The 22,092-nt window shown below is 38.2% G+C and overlaps 2 protein-coding genes across 2 annotated transcripts in view; both read right to left on the bottom strand.

The window, feature by feature from the left end:
• The window catches only part of LOC144649951 (uncharacterized), a 29,856-nt gene extending 28,128 nt beyond the window's left edge, over positions 1–1,728 (bottom strand). The window contains exons 1-2 of the mRNA XM_078509547.1: positions 1,400–1,728; positions 157–303 (exon numbers count right to left, since the gene is read on the bottom strand). Of these exons, the coding sequence (XP_078365673.1) occupies positions 157–303; positions 1,400–1,709 (457 nt within the window). The 5' untranslated portion in view covers positions 1,710–1,728. The remainder of the gene's footprint in view (positions 1–156; positions 304–1,399) is intronic.
• Positions 1,729–9,958: 8,230 nt separating this feature from the next.
• Positions 9,959–21,082, bottom strand: LOC144652055 (uncharacterized). Its single transcript, XM_078512094.1, has 5 exons — positions 20,908–21,082; positions 19,008–19,148; positions 17,524–17,730; positions 15,882–16,001; positions 9,959–10,044 (listed from the first exon to the last, which is right to left on the bottom strand). The coding sequence occupies exons 1-5, from the start codon at positions 20,921–20,923 to the stop codon at positions 9,959–9,961; spliced, it is 570 nt and encodes a 189-aa protein (XP_078368220.1). The 5' UTR covers positions 20,924–21,082.
• Positions 21,083–22,092: the final 1,010 nt, after the last annotated feature.

The raw sequence follows: 22,092 nt of genomic DNA, 5'->3' as shown, positions 1-22,092 counted from the left end.
GTGTGCAGATGTAAGACTCGGATAACTTGAACTGCCTCAGTACTTGCCATGAATATCTCTTTTATCCTGATCAGGTCTTCAGTTTCTGAGAATTTTGGCATTTGTGACATTTCCTTAATAAAAGAATAAAGGGGATACAAGTAATTGAAGACTGACCTATTTCTCTAGAATGGCCTGTGCAGCGACTTCCATCTTCAAGGTCATTCGGAGGAGGGTCATCCCCAGGGCCGTCAGGTACCAATTCAGCATCGGTTAGATGCTGCCATTGCATACGATCATTCGGTAATGGGCCAATTAAAACAGCTAAACAAATAAACAAATAAATAAATTAAAAACCCAGTAATTTCAGGATTAGTCTTATTGCAGTCTGGTTAATACTCAATGTACTATTTGTCCTCCTCCTCTTTAAAATTGCCGCTCCCTTTTCAAAATTAAAAAATTTTCATTGCAAAACCACCTTCATCTTTCTGATATGAGACGGACATTTTACCTGTAAATGAACCTAAAATTCGTTTTTTGCACCGACAAAGGAATAAAGAAGAACTTTAAACCTGACTTAAATTCTTTTTTGTTCAGGAACGGGTTGTTGCTTTCGTTTCCTGGGATTGCAGAACTCTTATTTTCTCCGTTATTAAAAGTTCCATCAGGAAAAGTATCTTCTGTGAGAAAACAAATGTATTCAAATCAAAAAGCAACAATGTTGCTGATCAGATATCGAAGATATTTCGAGTCTGAAATAAAAGAAGCGAAGTCAGTGGCTTTTGTATTTAGTAAATGGTATCCCTGACAAGTGTGATTCTCGAGTATCAATGAAGTAAGATAACCGAACAAATGACGACGACGAATGCTCACAACATGCTAATTTAAAAACAAGAACGAAACAAAATTCAGTGCGTCCAATATTCATGAAAATGCGCACATTCTTAAAAAAAATAAACAGAACAAAGAACACATAGAAACACATCCCAGCCAGGAAATTGAACAAATTATAGCTTTACACAGTAATCTCGCTTTTTTGTATAAAATCCCATGGTCATATACATTATCGAAGCTGTATGAGAGCGGTATCAAAGTGTGCCTGACCATGAAACGATTTTTTTCTCATCGACTAATATTGGTCAATCAGAATTTTACGACAGGAAGTCGCGGCCATTTCTTTATACAAACGCAAATTTGCAACCTCAAATCTTACCACCAGGCATTCGATTGCAGCAGATTCAATGCTCGATTCTGAAAGTTTACTTGACCAAATAAAATGGATAACTGCACTTTGTTCAGTGTGAGAGTATAGTAAAAGGAGTGAACCTACGAATACCGCCATCCCATATCAGACTTCTTAAACGGCGTGCATACTTCAGAATTAATACAAATGGAATTTAAAACTACTTTCTCTACATACCATCAGTCTCATCGTTCACCGATACTGTTAAAAAAGCCTTTATCTTCTGTGCAAGATCCATCCTGCCAATTGTTTTAAACATATCGTGTAGAAGAGCTAGATTCTGCGGACCAATTCTTCCGTCTTGCTCAAGAACGTCAAAGAACTGTAACCCACTGTATATTTTTTCTGTTGTTCCGCGCGGAATGAAATCGACCCCAACGAGATTTAACGTTTCTACCTCCCTGCTAGAAAGGTTAAACGATAAATCTACCAGAAGCTTTCTGTAAGAGCTCAAGCAATTTTCGTCTTCTACGGACGCCATTGTCATTAGATTTGCAAAGCGGAAGTGTTTGTAGTAGCCACACACGCAGTTGTTTTAAAGGCGATCGTATTTCGCTCCTAAAATGGACTACTTGAGATGCTAACCTTGTAGGGGATTCCCCATGTGTGCCTGTGTAATGGTGTAATTAATGGGTCAGCAGTTTCCGTGTCTCTCAACAGGCGCCAAAGAAAAAAGCGGATGAATCACTGGTAGCCCAAGCACGCTCAGTATTTGTGATTTGTTATCTGATTACGAAATAGCGACAATTTTAGATTTCGGTTATATTTTTTTTTTAGATGTTGGGGGGAAAAAAAAAAAAAAAAAAAAAAAAAGAAAAGAGGGGGGGGAAAGGGGGGGGGGGGGGGGGGGGAAAAAAAAAAAAAAAAAAAAAAAAAAAAAAAAAATATTTTTTTTTTTTTTTCACATGAAAAAAAAATTTTTGGCCACAAGAAATTTTAAAAAAAAATAAAAAAAAAAAAAAAAAGAGAAAAAGAAAAAAAAAATACAAAAAGGCCTCCTGAGAAAAAAAAAAAAATAAAAATCTCCCCGGCGAAAAAAAAAATTTTGCATTTAAATAAACCCAAAAGAAAAATTTTAGTGAAAACCCAAAAAACCATACGGTATTGCCTTTTAGCTTTAAGCTTTGACCCGACAACGTTTATTGAAATAGCTGTATATCATTTCGCATTTAATAAGAAAATGGTCATTCTTCGCATTCTTTGATCCGTTGTAAGAGGTTGTATGGACAATATTCTTGTTCTTATAAATGTACAAATTTTTCGCAATAAGGTTTGTTCTGAACTCACCGACGTTGTCTTCTTGTCGTTTCGTGTGATTTTATATCTCTCTTTATTATTTAAGCAATAGAAGGCTTTTTCTGTGTTTACATAGCCTCATGTAAACACGATGGGGGCTGGGAGAATTAGAGACAGTCAAGGTCGCAGTCGAGGGTTTGCATAACTTTTGAGAATTCTCCCAACAAACCACCCGAGTGCTTAGATGAGGCTATGTAAACACGGAAAAAAGTTCTCATTGCCTTTATAAAATATCTCTCAAAATAATTTGACAATTGAAGAGGATTTTGTTTATTTCAGTGTTATTATTTTATGATTGAAATAGATTTTTTTTAAAAGGGCATCTGACAACACATGTACCAATCAAACTTCTCGTTGTAAGAGTCAAGTTCAAGTAAAATTTGTAGCAAGTAGCGCCGTGTCGATGAAAGCGATTTCAGCTTTAATTCTTCGTAAATCTTGCAGAAAAATACCGAAAGTACGGTAAAAATTTCAAATTAAACGAGACTTACCTGTAAGTTAGTTTGATTATGATTCTATGAGTCCTCAGCTGGGAGTGTATGGAGTGGTACGAGAGAGCGTAGTGCAATGCATCAATCAGGCTTTAGACCACACTGGGTGGGTTGACGAACTGAGATAAGGTGGGCGTACCACTCCCTACACTCCTGGCTGATGACTCATAGAATCATAATCAAACTTCAACTTAAAGGTAATTAAGTCTCGTTTAATTTGAAATTCTATTTGGTCATCAGCCTAGGTCGTTTGGGACTAGTACAAGATTTTAGAGCATTTATCTGCATCATCTGCATCTTGTTGATGCGCCTATTTGCCTTCTTTGACGCATCATGCTCGTCTTCTTCTGAGGGCATTGTGCTGGCTTTCTGTGAAGCCGTGTCAGTTTTCCTTAGTTTGGCTGATTCTGTTTCACAGTCACGAGACGACAGTTTTCGGTTTACTAGCTCTATGAGCAAGCTCTTTCCTGAATCAATACATTTGGGTCATTGACCAAGCGTGAGGTCAAGATGGCAGGATATTGGCCAAGTTCTCGGTTATGGACCGAGACGAAGTCGAGGTCCATAACCACGCAAGAAAAGAACGAGGCTAATATCCTGCCTTCTTGACCGAACAAGCTTGGTCAATAAAGAATTTATTATATGACTTTTTTCGAGTACTGAAAGGAAGCCTGTTGCATGCACATTCAATGGCACACGCTAAAATCATTTCATTGCAGGGGCGGATCCAGGAATTCCTGAAAGGGGGGTTGTACACCTTTAATAGGTTTCGACGTTACGGGCGGGGTGGCGAGTGCCGCAGGCGCGATCTTGTAGGGGGGCCAGGGGGTTTGCGCCCCGGAAATTTTTTCCCGATTTTACCCTCTAAAACGCAATTCGCAAAACGTACATTATCTTTTCTTAACTTGACAATCAGTCAATTAATGGAAGTGAAACAACTACGTATGAGACAATTTTATGAAAAGTCAAACAAATAAAAAAAAGCTGCTCAAGGTGGGGTTGCAACCCCCTCAACCCCTCCCCTGGATCCGCGTCTGGATTGGTTTAAAAGTTTAACGAGTGACTGTCAAATTCTTGAATGAATCGACGCGAAGTAAACGATGCGACAACAGCGAAATTAACCTCTTTTCAACCCTCTAAAGGATATTTAAATGGCTTAATTTGCGAATCAACGTTGAGTTTGAAGCCTAAAAACAAGAATGTCCATTCCATGATCTGGCCGCCAGCTTTTGAGCCAGCTTATGAGTTTTGATTACTGCCGGACGTTTTGCAGAGTATTTGCTCGCTTCTGGCGCTTTTAATAGTGGTGCAAACCTGCCGTCACGGTGTCACGACCTGAATATTGAAATTGTGATTGTTGAAAATGTTTGGGACTTACCACTTCACGGGAAAAGCTTGAACTTTCCTACATCATTGATTTAAATTTTCGACCAGACCTTATTCGACGTGAGCGTTGGAGGCTTCGGTGAAAAGATGTTTTAAAAACTTACAGTGCCTGGTTCGGCGTGCCTTCTGCTTTCTTCCATCAAGATTTCCATCCAGATTTACACAAACGACAAGTTTGCCGAATTCTTTATTCTTCAGGTATGTCACCGACTTCTCTCCCTTAATTTTCCGCCGAACAAAACCGATATCATGGCTTGAAGTCGCTTTGCGTTTTAATTTTTTGTATTAGCTGGTTGTTGTGGCAAATATAATTCACGAAAGTCGCTAGCATTTGTTGTTTTAATAATTAGTTTGTTCTCGTTCGCTTCAAGACCTATTTCTTTGTCATCGGACTCCCTTTCGCTAGAAACAGACAGAAAATATTTGTTTTGTTTCGGAAAATGGTTTCATAGCTCAAGATTAAGACGGAAAAGTTTTTTCGCTTGCGGGAACACAGCGGGCGATCCCGAGCGGTCAAGATGGCTCCATCTTGACCGCTCGGAGTAGCCAATCAGGGCACGGGATTCGTTTCATCTTGACCGCTTACGAAGCTAGTCATATAATAATATATTTTATACTTTAGCACAGCAATGAGAGTACTAGACTCTTGTTTATTCGGCTTGTCCGTAGAACCGGCCGTGGCCCGTCTTTGTCATCAGTGGCGGCCATTTTCCTCTGAAAACAGAAAATGCAGGAAAACACAAAATGGCACAAAGGTGTTTCAATTTTGTACAAAAGTGAAAAACTCAGCGATGAACAAGGCGAAACAGACGGTATAAGAAATCACGAAAATGCATAAAACTCGATGAAAATTGGGTAAAAGCACACACTCCTCGACTTCTTGATGCGAAGCACAATTTATGCATTCACTGATTAACTAATTTATGCATTGCGCTACCTGATGAAAAAACGGAGCTAGAAGACATGTTCAAAACATTCGGCTCTGCAAGAAAAGAACTTCAAGTCCAGGAGTTTATTTAAGCTGAAAATAAATGTCACTGTGGTTGATCGCTCTTGAAAGTGACGCGAACTTGCTCGATTTGGCAGCCCCATAACATGGTTGAGAAGTCTCATCGTGCCTTGTTTTGCTGGTTAATGAAGAATCATAGCACAAGCAGCAGATCCAGCGGAGTCGGTAGCAGTGGTACGCCTTTCTTGTACGGTGGGTTGTTCAGATAACTATCTAAACCAATCCAATATTCTTCTACTGTCGTTTGCTCCGTCTTTGTAATGTGCCTCAAGCGTAGAATAACCTTTGTCAAGTTGACTTAACAACGCCACCGGGTGCACTATTGAGTTATGGATGCACGCGGGAGGTTGCTAAGCACGAAAGAAGCGTAAGGGTCGCCCAAGGCGATAGCAGAGTGCGACTCTTGCTTCTCGAGTGCTTAGCAAACCTCCCATAGCATTTTGCATCCATAGCAGTTTTGCAGTCTCGTCGAAACCTTCAAGTGAGGAAGGGAACAGACGGGGTGGAAGGAGAAACAAGGAGAATAGAGGTGGGAGGTGTACAAAAGGTGGAAGAGAGCAGTGGCGGATTCAGACCTTCAGGTAAGTGGGGGCCTTGATCATCCTTGAATAAGGGTGGGAGGCGTTATCAAAAAAGGGGGGTAGTCGAAATCCCAAGGTCACAGTGGCAGTAACCGAGAGCAGTAGTACAGTACAGTAGAAGAAAGTAGTTAGATTTTCACTGGATTTTGACAATAAGTGACGTAATTCCTCTAAAACCTTTTTTCCCTACACACGAACAATGTCAGAAAGGAGTATTGGTCTTTTGTCAAGTTAAAAACAAGCATGATATGATTCCCTCGTACACAAGAGAACTGAGTGTTGCGTGACACGTTTTTCGTCACGCGTTGATTGCTCGGGGTTGCTCTGCATCAGTTAACGTGGGATGCCAGGAAAAAAATCAAGATTGAGTGAGCAAATTATAAAAACGTACTCTATAAAAATTTCAATTTTGCTAGACAATAGCAATCCCAAATAAAACTAGCGAGTAAAGAATTTCGCACATTTATTACGATTTACTCGTCAAATTACTACACGTTTAAAAGCTAAATATACTTCGACTGATCCTTACCTATGACGTCATCAGTAGCTGAACAAACTAGTCTGACATCACTGATCGGTGGGTTGTATATTGTAAAATAATTAAAGCAAAACCCCGAAAGATTTAAAACACAGGCAGACTTTTTTTACCTTTATGTATCATTTTCTTAGTATAAGTTAGTTTAAGTGCCAGACAATCCTGCCCATTGTAAGTGCTATACGAAACATTAAGAACCTTTAGGCCAGATTTGTACAGGCCCGCAAATGATCCCGGCCCGCAAATGATCCCGGGACCGCAAATGATCCCAAATTGGACCGCAAATGATCCCAGGACCGGAAATGATTTGTGTAAATGATACAACAGAATACTTGGAATGGCGTGGACTTTATGAATCGTCTATGGATGTATTTTTTATAAAAGACCAAGTGCCTCAGGCATAATAAAACGCACCGATTAAAAGCGGTGAAAATAACGCGCGAAATAGCAAAATTAATTTAGAAAACGCACCTAAAAAATAAACATGAATCTTCGAAGACGCCTCTGCTGTCTAATTAGCCACTTCCTGTACAATGCTGCCTTGGTGGACACGAGCCTCCTTTTCCTTGGAAGCGCACAAAATTTCTACGTGCGAATTTTTGAGTTTATGACAGATTTTGAAACCGTTATTTGAAAACACATTTTCCTTCACAATTCGTTCTTGCAAATATAAAATGAAATACAGTAAACGGTTACAGCGTCTCTGGGTAAATTTATTTGCATACCGCACGCATAGAGCTGTCAACTTTTGCACGTGCAAGTTTCTTACTGTCAATTAATCTGTACTGAAGTCAGTTTTTGAGAGAATTTTTAGTTGCCTGTGTCAGAATTTATTTCAGTGACTTGATAAAGACATTCAAAGAAAAAAATAACCACAGCTTTCGAAAGAGAGTAGCTCGATAACAAGAGTCGGAGATCGATATGATAGAAATCAGCAACAAAACTCAACTTTCTTCCAGACTTTACGTCTAGACATTTATAATGTCGCTATGAACGCTGCGTGACTGCGTGTGAATGGCTATTAGCTTAAAGAATTTCGCCGCAAATAAATCATCCCTTGATTGGAGAGAGTTCATATTTCTGTTGGTTGGATTGTTAAACTTTATGTCACGTTTTAGGTGACTAATCGGAGCATATTTATCAGCTATATTGATACAGTTGTGGTTTTGAATTTACTTTAGTAAATCGTTCAAATATGGTACATTCTCTCGCGTTAATTGTTTTTCTTATTGTTGTATTATTAATAAAGAAATTGATTAAATAAATTTAAATCCCCTGTCCAAATTCTTTAGTCCACGCATATCCAACTTTTACGGTTAAGCGACTGTTTCCGGTCCGAGGATCATTTGCGGTTCAATTTTGGGATCATTTGCGGTCCCGGGATCATTTGCGGTCCAATTTGGGGATCATTTGCAGTCCCGGGATCATTTGCGGGTCGGGATCATTTGCGGGCCTGTACAGATTACAATCATCTAGGAGTTTACTACAAATCTAAACAAATTGCAATGTTTTATGTCTTTATCAAGATTATATCTTGATTTTTCTTCAAAGTGGCTGATATACCATGATGGTATTGCAGTTTAGTCTGGCACGGGTGGTGCGCATGAGGTAAAAAGAGGGGTGAATTCGCCCGTGGGTAAACGGAGGTCTCTCTCATCCTCTCTGAAAATAATAAAAAAATAATTTCCTGTTAGAACTGGTCTTGAATGTTGGATCGTTGAATAATCAGTCCATTATATAACACTGATATTTTGAAAAAAAATTGTCGCGGAAGGTGGAAGGGGTCTATGTTATTCCAAAACCCATTGATGGGAGGGGGAGTTAAATAGAGAGATGGACTTAACAATCATTAATCAACTGGGGTATGTATAAAAGAAATAGAATAGACTCTGTATGTCAGCTGCCATTCAGTTACAAAACTTCACAAAATAATACATTAAAAATGAGTATGATGGATGAACAACTTTAAGAACATAATTTTGTTTAAAAACAATTTCTTTTGTTGTTAATTTGCAATGCCTTACCACGTAAGCAGGAGGAGGGGTGGGGGTAAAAAAAAAAATGAAAAACAAATCAATTGAGGTTGTAAAGGGAGCTAGGGGTTACTAGAAAAGTTCAACTTAACTCCAAAAAATCCTTAACACCCCTTTTAAGGCCTGGGATGGAAACGCGGATACCTAGACAAGCTACCGTACAAACAAAACTGGGAATTTGATATTTTAGTCCATCATGTAAAGTAATAAAAGGACATAAAAAAGATTTAAGCAACTACAAGGAAAACGGCGATTACATCTATTGCAAGACGCGAAAAATGGTATGTAGGTGTATTCCACTTCAGACACCCGTTGGTAAAGGCTTGCTGAAGCCCGACGTGTTGAGTTTTTTCCCCTTCCCTTGCGAAATATACCTCATGGTCCGCGTAGAAACCATAAAATGTTCCCAGGCTCTGTTGTGTGCCTTACAGAGACGGAGGAAAGGACATTATTTTAGCGGATTTCGTGCGTTTTACATATAACTGGTAAACATCTACAACGTCAAACGTTTTGCGTTGGAATTTTCCCCCGCGCCCCTTTCAACATGGGAAAAGCGAACAGAATCGATCGACAACAGTTTTTCAGTAAAACAGCATTGACAGGGGAAAGAGGCGTATTTTTTTCAAGCTGAGCTGTTTTCCATTCACTCTTCTATCCAGTGATATCCAGGTTATAAAAGTCGTGGTAAGCTATGTTAAACTGTAGCAAGCCTGTTAAAACTCACCTTGCTACTAGCCTCAATACTATAGTAACCTTTCCAGATGGTTCAAGTTTCAACGGTTCCAGTGTGACAAACTGTTGAGGGCTGCGGCTAGGGCTTTCCACAAGTTGCTCGAGATTTCCAAAAAAGTTGCCCGTAATTTCTCAAAAAGTTGCTCCAAAAATACAAAAAGTTGCTTCTGATAATAAAAGTTGCTCGAAAGTTGCTCCAAAAAATCCAAAACGCTGCTTCTTATCAAGAGAATTTCTCTAAATATATGCTAATTTCCCTTTGAGAGTAAGATTTCTAAGCAGTTTTATGCACTTTTACAGCAAAAGAAGTATCTAAACAACATATTAGGGGGAAAATTTGTTAAATAACAAGGAATTCTTTAACTGAGAAAAATCGTGATGATATCGATGACGTCATGTTAGTGACGAGTTTTGTAATGTTTTAATATGCAGAATGAGCTGAAAGGTGGAACGTCTTCAGACGTTCCTCGAAAATGTTCGGCAAACTTCGTAAACGTTCGGAAACGTTCGTATTGCCTTTGAACAACACTCGGATTATCTTCGGAGATCTTCGGTCTGAAAATTGCTTAAAATGCAAAAAGTTGCTCGAGAGAGAAAAAGTTGCTCGAAGGGGAAAAAGTTGCTCGAAACATGAAAAGTTGCCAAAAAGTTGCCGAGCAACTTGTGGAAAGCCCTAGCTGCGGCCTTGTAAAGTTGTTGCGCCTGATCTCCACATTGGTTCAGGCACATGGCCAGTTATAATCCGCTGCTCATTGAGTTCTTGAGGAAATCAGTAGAAAAATAATTAGAACACTTAAACTTTAAAAGTTCTTATTATTGTATTTAGTTTTGTTGCATTTATTTCGGAAATACGATGCACGTAAAAAAAATATTTTTTGACCAAAGGGTTTCAAGAGTACTTCTGAGACCATTGCGCAAATCATACAGCCCTGAAATATCTGTGTAGCCCACAAACATAACTAGTACACGTTACGTCATTTATTTACTGGTAAGTTAGCCACAGCTTTGATAAAATAGAGAACAAAAATTACTCTTGAATGAATTGTTCCCTTCGGAATATCGAAGGGAAAAACTTCTCGCTCGTGATTGGCCATGCGGAATAATTGTTCGCTCCTGTTTGCCTGCACTTTAAGAAACCATTAATGCTCACCTCGCACGTGCCAAAAGAAATGTCACATCCTGATTGGTTGTTTGTTTAAAAACTTAAGACTAACCAATGAACCCTGCCTGGGTATAACTTTAGTTTTAAGCTATTTTCCTAATTTGCGAAAATCAATCTTTCAGATTTCTATTTTGTTTTGCATGAATGTTCAGAGCCAATTTCTAATCCTAAAATTTTGAGGTGGAGTCATGTGTAGGTTTTGAGTAAAACGAAATTGACACTTCTAAGCACTCGGTCGTTTATTTTGGGTGTTAAAAACATTTTCATTGTTCGAGTTCCGCATATGAAGGGTGTACGCTGTAAGGGACCTGTCATTATTTAGCGAAGGAGGGGGGGGGGGGAAGGGCCACTATATTTGGGGGGAGGGTCACCATTTTTTGAGCACCATTTGAGGAGGGCCATTAACTTTATTAATTGATTTTTTCACCCCTTAATCTATACCAAGTGTCTCAAATGATTTTATATCTCAAGTTCGTCTTACAGGTAATTCTGAAACTGACGTCCATCCTTTTTTCGTGTTGTCAGGACAATGTTCTTTAAAAAAGGTACATGTCAATGTTCAAGTATAGCCAGTAATAAGAATGACTCTTCGAAGACTGTAATTCGACTTTGCTCTGTCATTTACTCTAGGCAATAGTCAAACATTGTCAAAAGTGTTGATTTTAGTAGTAAGTTGCAATAGGCATTGAAAGCTTAATAGTCTTTTCTATTCTAGTCGTATCTTTTTGGTACGCTTCGGCGGCATATCAGGCGAGTTTGGTCGAGCCATGACTCGTATTTTGGCGAGACGCAGTCGAGACAAAATACCAATGGCGAGACTAAACAAGCCTGATATGCCGCCTAAGCGTACCAAAAAGGTTCGATTAGGTATTTACCGTACCCAAATTCAACCAAAAATCCGGTGAAATTTTAGTAGTTACGATAATGAAATCTTTCACGCGTCTCCCGGTGTGGCCTGCGAGAAGAATTTTTTTTGTCTTTGACACTTTTATCAAGTTTCTCTTTTGAAAATTTTTGTCTCGTTTGTTTGAAGTTTTATTCTCCACATTTTCATAATCAAAATTTAACAAAAACATTAGGAACTTCGACTGCAGTCTGAATGTTTCAGCACTCTTCGGCAAACATCGCGCAACGGGCGATCGCGCACAAGTTTAGCCGGGTTTGGCGGGAAAGCTTTTATTCCTTTTACAACCTAAAAAAACAGCTTAACTTAAAATACGAGGTTCTGTTTTATTGGTAAAATCTCTTTTCTTTTCGTCGCACGGTAACACTACTTTACGTGAAAGTGGCCATGGTATCGTGGCATATCAGGTCAGTGACTTGATATCGTAGGATATCAGGACAGTAGATCGTGGCTTCTGATTGTCTACTTGCGAATTTGGGTACGGAAATCCCTCAAAGTGACAACTAGACTAGTCGGTATTTGCGTAAAGTCATTCTCAGAAAAATGAAGGGGCATTTTTTAGTAAAAGTTGGTAACAGTAGTTTTCTTAAGTAATTTGACCTGCTGAAAACGAAAATGCTTGTTACCAAAATTTTTTTTGCGATCTTCAGTCTCAAAATGACGTCACAAATAAAGACACCTAAGATGACGTCATTACACCGTTAACCCTATCCGTAACTTCCTGAATATTAAAGCAATCACAATGAAATTTAGAGGATATATAGTATGTCCAAAAATCTATTTTTTATAATACGTCATGTGTAATGGTTACGTCACATCACGTGACAATTACATCATGATGTCAAAACAGGCGCCATCTTGGATCCGCCATCTTGGATTTCATAATTTTCCCAAAACGTCAGAAAATCGCCCAAAATTACTAAAAAAAGTACTCAAAATAAATAAAACGTTGCAAAAAACTAAAAAGGTGAAAATAATTGCATTAATGTTAACTTAATTTCATTAATAGAACACAAAAATTACAAATTTTGGAAAAGAAAAATATGCCCTTGACGACGAATTTGTAACACAAAGATCCGAAGAAAAGGTCAATTTCACGTTTTGTTGGAACTACATGGAAATGGACTCTATCCTCTTAATTCTCACACGGGCTCATAGAGAGGGGATATGGGATCTGTACTTGCAAGTTTCCGCCCGATGTTGCCATATGAAGGGAAACTTCCTTTTCAAATGGAATGCAAGCAAATTCAGCCAGGTCAGTGCTGATCACAGTCTTGAATGGCTAAATGAGATAGGGAAAAGAGCAGGAGGGATCGTGGACATATCCAAGAAGTAATCAGCATTGAGTAGAGCGGCACTGTTCTATAATCCCCTGTCACAGATTGCTGATATTACACACACAATGTTTGGATTGAGCCAAGAAGTTTTCCCGCAACAAGTCTACTCCTGGTAGGAAAGATTGGGGCAAGAAGGATGAATCTTTATTGCTCGCCATCCTTAAGTAATTATAAGTATTTTCGCCACCAGAAAATCAAACCTGACTTTATAGCATTGCCACGAACGATCTGTCGCTGTTAAATACCAAAGAGCTTGGTCAAAAAAAGCAAAAACAGGTGAGAGAATTTGTGGTGCAAAAGGTTGGAAACTGTGTCTTGACAGGAGCAAGATGAATCGTCAAAGATGAAATTCTGGGACACGATGCACAAGAATAACGCTCCAACTTTCGATAACTTAAAAGCCCTATCATTGCCTATAAAGCTGGTTGTTCAGTACTTTTATTTCTTCTAAGATATATTTGAAGCAAAAACACCGCCAATATGAATAAGTATAAGGCAAAGATGTAAATGACTATTTCCTAATAGCGAAACGTCCAAGGAATGTGTTCGCATTTTTTAAATGAAACCGTTCCTTTTTATAGACCCAACGAAGATTCCATAACGGTAAAGGTATAGATCTCAGTTGTTTCTTTAACTTTTAGCCACAGTTGAACAGCCTATAAAGTCGACAGTATTTATTATATTTTTCATTCAGCATTTCAATTATCCTGTCGCTGTGTAGTTAAATGGCAAGCTATCTGTGGCGTCATTACATGACGCCACAGGTTGCCTGGAATGCTTTCTGTGGCCTATTCTAAAAAAAGGCAGGAACTAGGTTGGAGGCAATTTATTTGGTATAAAAAGATGCAAATATAGTGCATACGGCTTAGAACCTATTTTTATCCACAAAGTTAACCCTATCCAGACCTGTAGGGGAAGGTGGGAGGGGGAAGTAACCGCGCTAACTTTGAACGCTTATAACTTTTTCAAGATTTAACCGAACACTGCCAACTTTGCGAGTTTATCTAAAATTTATCTGGGAATAATTTGGTAGGATAGGTTGTTGTTTGGGGAACTTGACATTACAATGGCAATGGCATTTTGACAGGAATGTTTTCCAAAATTTGTGATTTTTGTGTTCTATTAATGAAATTAATAGAACACAAAATCTTTTTAGGTTTTTTGTTTTGCACCGTTTTATTTATTTTGAGTACTTTTCAGTAATTTTGGGCGATTTTCTGACGTTTTGGAAAAAAATTTGAAATTCAAGATGGCGGATCCAAGATGGCGCCTGTTTTGACATTATGATGTAATTGTCACGTGATGTGACGTAATCATCCCACGTGACGTATAACAAAAGATAGATTTTCGGACAAACTATATATCCTCTAAGTTTCATTGTGATTGCTTTAATATTCTGGAAGTTATGGTTAGGGTTAACGGTGCAATGACGTCATTTTAGGTGCCTTTTTTGTGACGTCATTTTCAGACTGAAGATCGCAAAAGAATTTTTGGTAACAAGCATTTTCGTTTTCAGCAGGTCAAATTACTTAAGAAAAATCCTGTTACCGACTTTTACTAAAAAATGCGTCATAACTTTCAAATTTTATGAAAGTCGTCTAGTCTAAACGAAACGAATTGCTTGTCTCGTCCAATTCGGCCTACCCGTATTATTGTCATAATGAAATCGTCCCGAGCCTTAAGGTGGCTCGATCGGATTTTTGAGTGACGATACCTTTCAACTTTGAGCAACTTGTATTCCACCGTAAACAATACGACTGTAAATCGACCAGTACAGCTGTACTAAAGAAAGATGAAAGTTTCAAATGAGATAAGTTTCATTGAAATCAGAGTAACCATAGCAACATGATAACGTCACCACCCATTTTACACAAGACTGATTTTCTTCTAATAGAAGGATTATATTCAAAAAAGGCTTCTAGATCTTGGACTCGACAAAGTTTTTTTAAGGCCTGTGAATTTTGAAGAATTTCTATGAGAGCGTTTTCGAGAAAGTTTTGGATGAAGTTTTGAGGTGCTAAAATACCACAAAAACAAAGCAGTCAACGTTTTCTTGAGAAGACGTTGACAAGGCCCGATCAAATACCATTTTAGCTTTAAGTGAATCTTGTACTATCTAATTACCTCGGGCGAAAATCTCAGAGAAATCGTTTCATTTGATTTCTTGAAACATCGGCTTGAATATAAACATGTATGAAGTGTTATTTCGCTCCTTTGTCAAAAAAGAGCCTTTTTTGGTTACTAAAATGATCGCAAAATAAAAAGCGCTCAATAATTTTTTTTTTCAACTTGGCACTCAAAAGGAAGAATAAGTATGTAATAAAATGTCCGATTTTATAAATAATTGAAATATTCTAAGTTAATTTAAAGCCATAACTCAGGTAAACATTGCACTGTTTTTCACCCTACTGAACGGATTGCTACCTCATTATCTGTCTCCATTGTTTCAAGCAGCGCGCATTTTAATATTTGTAAATTCCAGTAGATCACGAATCACTAATAATTTATTACTGAAGATTCTTGTGACAATTCTGCCTTGGCATTGAAACTGTTAGGAGACTGAAGATAATACAAGCGCTTTACTAGCTTTTTCCTCGTTGTTATTGTATTTTGGATTGTTAAATTAGCTTGTTTCTGTAAAGTTTTCGGAAAACAAGCAGCTGTTATACATATTAAAGATGTGCTGAAATTTACAAATTCCCGGGGCTCGACACAATAGAGACGTATAAGCTGCAATAATGGTTTTTGTTGTATTTTCGCACCTCAAAACTTCATTCGAAATTTTCTCGAAAATGCTCTCACAGAAATTCTTCAAATTTCGCAGACCTTGAGAAAACTGTGTCAAGTCCAAAATCTAGCCTTTTTTAAAAATATCCCTCTACATATATGTATGACAAGAAAATCGGTCCCGTGTAAAATGGGTGGTGACATCATTATGTTGCTATGGTTACTCCGATTTCGATGAAACTTATCTCATTCGAAACTTTCACCTTTCTTAAGTACAGCTGTACTGATCGATTTTCAGTCGGATTGTTTACGGTGACATACAAGTTGCTCAAAGTTGAAAGGTATCGTCACTTAAATATCCGATCGAGCCACCTTAAGAATTGGTATCCCAATCGTGTCTTAAGCATCTTCCATGCGATGGTGTAAACAAAAATTTGCCGTTTATAACGGCACTTAAACTCCTTACTCTTTTGTTGCTCTCTTTCAAAGCGATATCGGATCTCTTTTTGACAATGGACCTTCATTACTGCCTCTTCTTCCAAACGCCGGATCCGTTCTAACTCTCTCCTTTTCATAGCTTCTATGCCTGAATGGGGTCATTTGGTTAGAATAAAAATTGCATTTACTTAGAAGTATTTAAAGAAATAAGTTTAAATGAACAATTTAATAGTACAGTCATGAACAGAAATTATTGATGAAGGTTAATTTATCTGCAAACAGTTTTCGTTTGGGCAAAGGGAGCCCAAGCTAAAGTTATAAAATAATGTAAAACAGTAATTAACTGTTATTAAAGGTACCTTTGCTCTTTACTGTTGACAGCCTGGTCATTACAAAGTGTCACATACCGTATGACGAATCAATGACGAATAATCCGTATAAAATTGCATGACAAGGGCACACGCGAGCAATAATGGCAGGTTCAAAAACAACGCAAAAATTCGCTTCAAAAAAGGCTCCCGTCGCTCCAAAATTACTCTCAACGTGTCGAAAAGATTGCCCCATTTGGACTGTGTCCTTAAGTTTGATCAGCAAGGTGACGACTCCCAAAAAAGACGAAAAAATGTCACGCTAGTTCATAAATTAGCTTTCGTCCAGAGCTTGATACCACCAGGGGTGACAAAGCCCGCACTCCGCCGCGATGATCAATAAGCGGCTATTCTTAAAGCGTGCGCTATGATTGCTCGTCTTTATTTCCGTGACAACGATCTACCAATCATAGTGCACGCTTTAAGGATAGCCGCTGATCATCGTGGTGGAGTGCGGACTTTGTCACCCCTGGTGGTATCAAACATTGGACGAAAAAAATTGATTACACTCTGCGATGCTTCGAAAAGACCATGCCGACAACAATAAAGAGCAAAGGTACCTTCAATGACGGTTTATTAGTTTTTTTGCACTATTTAATAACTTCAGCTTGGGCTCCCTATGGTCCGTGCTGTAGGTTTCTTCAATGCACGCTGACGTAGCAACGCGCACGCGCAAAAGGTCGAGAAAAAACAAGTTTGGCAGGTGATGCATAAATCAGTCTATCTGCTTTATAATAATAATAATAATAATAATAATAATAATAATAATAATAATAATAATAATAATAATAATAATAATAATAGTAATAATAATAAAAGTAATATTTTTTTAATGGGACAAAAACTAGCTATTTCACATAATCAATAAGAAATACACACATCGACAAAAGGTTTAGAACTAAATGTCTTTGTGTTAGCGATAATGGCGTCTTAAAATCACTTGTTATATGTAAAAGTGACTTGAATATAGAACAGACAGATTTTTCCTCCAGAGAGCCTTTGCTCTAAGTTAACACAAAAGACAGCAACTGTGGTATGTCTAAAAGAAAAAAAAATGGATAAGGTAAACCTCGCAACTTAACTGGCACCTTCTGCCGTTTCAACGTCGACGTGTAGAAGGTTGCAATTGCCTGTTACAATCAGGTAATTCAAATTTATAAGATTAAAAGAAGAAGGCGATGCCATTGTTATGGCTGTGATTCGGCATAACAGCTAATTTAGAAATTATACGAACCCTTCTGAGTTTGTGTTTTCCCCAAACCGATAAATATACATGCACTGACATATATCCAAAGCATTTACCTTCTTTGTCAGGTGTAAACACGCACTCAACAACACCATTTTCTTTACGCCCTGACGCAATGCCTGCTTCTTTTGGTGCAGTTTCAACTCGGTAGAAGGTAAATCTTTTAGCCATACTTGCTGGTCTCTCCAACGTTATGTCTTCCCTGGGGTCAATTATCCATGTACCCATCTTATAACCATCTATGGTAATATCTAAATGACAACCTAAGCAGCCAAGCAATAAGTCGCGTAGTACACACCAAAAACTTCTTTGATTGCTGATTGCAAACAAATGTTACGTTAGAATTGCTTTCATACCGGTCATGTGGCTTTAATTTGTGGCTTTAATTTTTACTACACGAATGAGATCTCAAATTGAAGCACTATTTTCTACTGGATTTTGACATGACAGATTGTTAGTCGGCCCAGTCTTGTCTACATGTCTTACTTAAACTATATTAAAGATATGATTTTTAATTTGGTAACAAAACTTTGTGGCCTTATTCGGTAAAAATGTCATCATCAGTCGCTCTGTTACTATCCTCTTTTGCTTTGACGACTTTTTCAATTTTACTGTTTAACATTATCAGCATTATTGACATGCACGACAGTCAACGACTGTTGAAAATCAAAGAAGTGTTTTGCCTCAGGAATTGCTTACGAAATCGTTGAAGTTCCATTCCGGGCGAGATTACCATCGGCCACCTTTGATTGTTTCCCCTGGGTGGCTAAAAAAATCCGGATTCCACTCTACAAATTTACAGGAGAAGTTCATTCCAAAATGGCACTTTAATTTTTTTCCCTCACGCCGACGGAAAGGTAATTAAAATATATTTTATTAACCAAAATTTCAGCTTCCAAAGAGTATTCAAACCCAATGAAATCCTTGTCTGAATTAGTTGAAAAATTGAGAACTGGCCGCCACCATCTTAGAATAACTCTTAGCAGCCTGGCGATGTATGCGTGACGTCAATGAGCTAAACTTTTACTATCTCTTGCAGAATTATTTTGTGCAAAATGATGCTATATAAACAGACATTTTGAAAAACAAGCCAGTAAAAAATGATTAAACTATCTGTTAAACCTTCAGGTTGAGCTCTTTGACTTCACACATACATCGCCCGGCTGCTAAGTTACTCCAAGATGGCGCCGGCCGGTTCTCGATTTTCGGACTTCTTCAGACAAGTATTTCATAGGGACGGAATACTCTTTGGAAGCTAAAATTTTGGTGACTAACATATTTTGGAATCACCTTGTCGTTTGCGTGAAGAAAGAAAAGTGCCATTTTGAAATGAACTTTTCCTTTAAAAATACTTCTTTTTAATTCTCCACTGAAATGAACACCAGACAAACACGTCATCAACGTCAATAAAAACAATAAATAAAATCGCAAATCTATATATTTTGCGCTCTTAAATGTCTTTCCTGATATTTATTTTCTTTAGCTAACTACGAAGGACAAAAATAATAAAAAGCTAAAAGGAGACTCATCTGGATCATACCGTAGAGATTACCGTTAAAGGCCCAAATTTTATACTGAGTTCCACTCTTCATCTCCACGTAATGGTCTCCCTTGAATGTTGTGTATAGCTCTCCTCCAATGATTTTAACTTGGTAGCCTCCGAGCTTCACAATATCGATATCTATAAACAGTTCAACGCAGGGAAACATGCGGCACTCTGGTATATACTTAATGCAATATATAATTATCATAGTGAATGAAAAACAAACCCGGATAAATTAGTTAACGACCTTAGGAACCCTTAATAACTTTAGGTTTAGAGCAGAGATAACATATGTTATATACGATCCTCGGATTTGTATAGATTTCGAATTCCAGGTTATTTCCAGTTCTTCTAGTTCTTACAAAAAACTTGCCCTCATCGAGGAATCGGATTTTTTCTTCGTCGTCCACAATCGTGGCAACAGAACTAGAACTAACAACTTTCTTATAGCTCGTGTAATGTTTGAAATTTGCCATTCCTTTTACTGTAATTTTTTTTCTAGACTGTTTCTAGCGCTGTTGCAACTTTTAGAAAAATATTTTTTTCGTTTCTAAAGAGGGGGCAGCAAGGTGCTCGATCTCATTCCACGCTTCGAATGGCGGTAGTTTCGTTGGCTGCGAATTCAAGGGACAACTGAAAGGAAGATTTTGCCTTTTAAATTCGTCTTCTTCCTAATGTTATTTGTTATTCACTGTTGTGAAGACTTCGGTTCGGTTATTTTGGTTAAATTTAAACAAAGAAGTTTGCGTGTTAACTCGTAGTCACTGTAAGTTTGGAACTGTGTGTTGTGTGTACTAAATCCGGCGTCTCAGTTTTGTGGAAATAAAGGAAACGATGAGCATCTAGGAGTGGCGTTATCAAGTTATAAATTCCTGTCGTCATGCCGTTTTAAGGAGATAGTCATGTTATAATAATTTTGCTACATAAGTCGTTTTTTTATCACAAAAATTTAGCTAGAAAGGCAACAGTCGTTTCCAGTTTACAGTAAAAGCAACCGTCATTTTGTCAACTTCACACATAATTTATTCAATAGCACCTTATATGTTTGTACAGTTATCAAGTTACAAAATTTCTATCGTCATGTCGTTTTGAGGAGTTAGTCATGTTATGATAATTTTGCTACATTAGTCATTTTTTTAATACAGTATATTCGCTATCAAGAAAAATTTAGAAAGGCAACAGTCGTTTCCACTTTACAGCAAAAGCAACCGTAAATTTGTCAAATTCACACATAATTTATTCAGTAGCACCTTATATGTTTGTACAGCTGCCTTAGTTAATGCCTTTGTTAGATATTCGTTTGCACTGAACTGTGTACTTGTGTTCCTCTTCCCTTTTATACTTTCTTTGTTGAAAATTCGTGTTGGGGATATTCCACGTTCGTTCTATTCACGGGGAGGTTCTTCCTGCTACCAATCATTTAGTATAACAAAGAAAACCTCGAACCGCTCCAATTGTGTTCTACACATGGCAGTATTGTTCACTGACGAGTTTCTCACGTTGTAAACATAGGAACATGCACGGGATTATATATAAGCACAAAACATCGTAAATTTTAGTCGATTACATTTATGAATTGAAGCAAAAAAAAAAACAACTGTTGGACCCAAGGTTTGCCTTATCCTTGATGTCCGTAAGAAGACGATTGAAGGAGATCTTCTTTAACCATCATTGGTGACGAGATTCCATGTCGCATGACGAGTGGTGCTTTACCGAGCAAATTTTCCCCCGTAATTCAGAGAATTATTAAGACCATTCCCCGCCAACGTCCAAAAGTTGTCCATTTAGCCGAAAATCCCATCGCCACAGCACTAAATCTTCCTTATTTAGTGATAGTCGATGACGGAAATCGCATAATAACTACATTTGGTCGACTAGACTACAGAATAAAACAAACCTGATGCGAATGCCATCTTGCAAGAGAGGTTGAACTACTAGGCTCAGTAATGCTAAAGGAAGTTTACGTTGTCTCGCTGAAATCGCAGTTTTTTTGTGAAGTTTTGTATAACGTCAAAGCAGGCGTCGAATCTGATAAGCCGTTTGCCCTTAGATACTCGAAAAGCGGTCACTTGTGATGCCCGCTTCCGCAATACACCAACCTCGTTCCCAGGGTCCACTCCTTTACGTTGCCTAGAAGGAGAGGAACCGGTTCCGCCGCATCTTTTGGGCAAGAGAGGACGCCGGGAACAAGGTTGGCACAATAGAAGTGTTGTAATAGATGCAGTAATTTTGTTTTTAGTCGTGCGTCGTCATCTGAACTGATATAACCTTTCATCTCAGAACTTTTATAATCAGGGCTGTTGCTATACAGTCAGGGGACTCCCGACAGAGTAACGCAGCGACGAGTGAAGGAGAAAAATTTGAAAGGGTAAAAATTGAGTAGCATGAGAATATCCCTTTTCTTAGTTTATTTAATTTTGAATTTTCAACACATATCACAGGGAATCCAAACGCTGTATTAGTTATTCATAATCTTAAGATAAAAATGTTCTTATTTACCTGCGTTCCGGTGTTTTTTTTTTTACCGGTTTTGGGGGCGATTTGAATCAGAGCGAAGGCGGTTTACGTTGCAAGTTTTAAACGGTAATCGATCTGTCGCAGATCGATTATCTGTCGCAGGTCGCGCCTCAAGTTTCGATTGTTATTAACTCAAGTTACTAACACCATTAACTATTCAAAGTCATTTGCATAGTACTTTATTATGCATGCAGGTCATAAGTCCCGTGGAAATGGCTAATTATTCCCATGGCTCTCTCCTATTGGTGTAGCGGTGCTATATTAACCGTTCCTACAAAGTGCACCATAGTTCTAGGTCTTTCGACGGTAAAACACCACGACTACAGTTCAAATGTCGCGCCCCGCCCTCCCTCCCTTAGCGATCTGTGTTCGGTGCTTCAACTTCCAGCGGAGCGTTTATTTTGTCTTCGGGCGTATTTTTCCTTGTTTTTGTATCTTTCGCGTTTGCTGTTGACCGCTTTGTTTCCATGGACGCCCGAAGAAAAAAATCTCCCGCTCCGCCGGTGACACTCTGTGTCGCCTATGGCTTCACCGGAGTGTCGCTCTCCATATCTTAGCCATATAA

This window comes from Oculina patagonica, chromosome 4, assembly GCF_052425735.1.
Source record: "Oculina patagonica isolate OP01 chromosome 4, crgOcupat, whole genome shotgun sequence".
Classification (NCBI taxonomy): Eukaryota; Metazoa; Cnidaria; class Anthozoa; order Scleractinia; family Oculinidae; genus Oculina; species Oculina patagonica.
Note: the sequence above shows the minus strand (reverse complement) of the source record. Positions and strands in the feature narration are given on the sequence as shown.

Bases quoted from the DNA above. Each gene is read 5' to 3' on its own strand.
- LOC144652055 (XM_078512094.1), bottom strand. The intron at 17,731-19,007 runs GTATGATCCAGA...TTGGCTGCTTAG, and splicing joins CTTTAACGGTAATCTCTACG to GTTGTCATTTAGATATTACC. The intron at 16,002-17,523 runs GTAAATGCTTTG...GACCCCATTCAG, and splicing joins GTTTACACCTGACAAAGAAG to GCATAGAAGCTATGAAAAGG.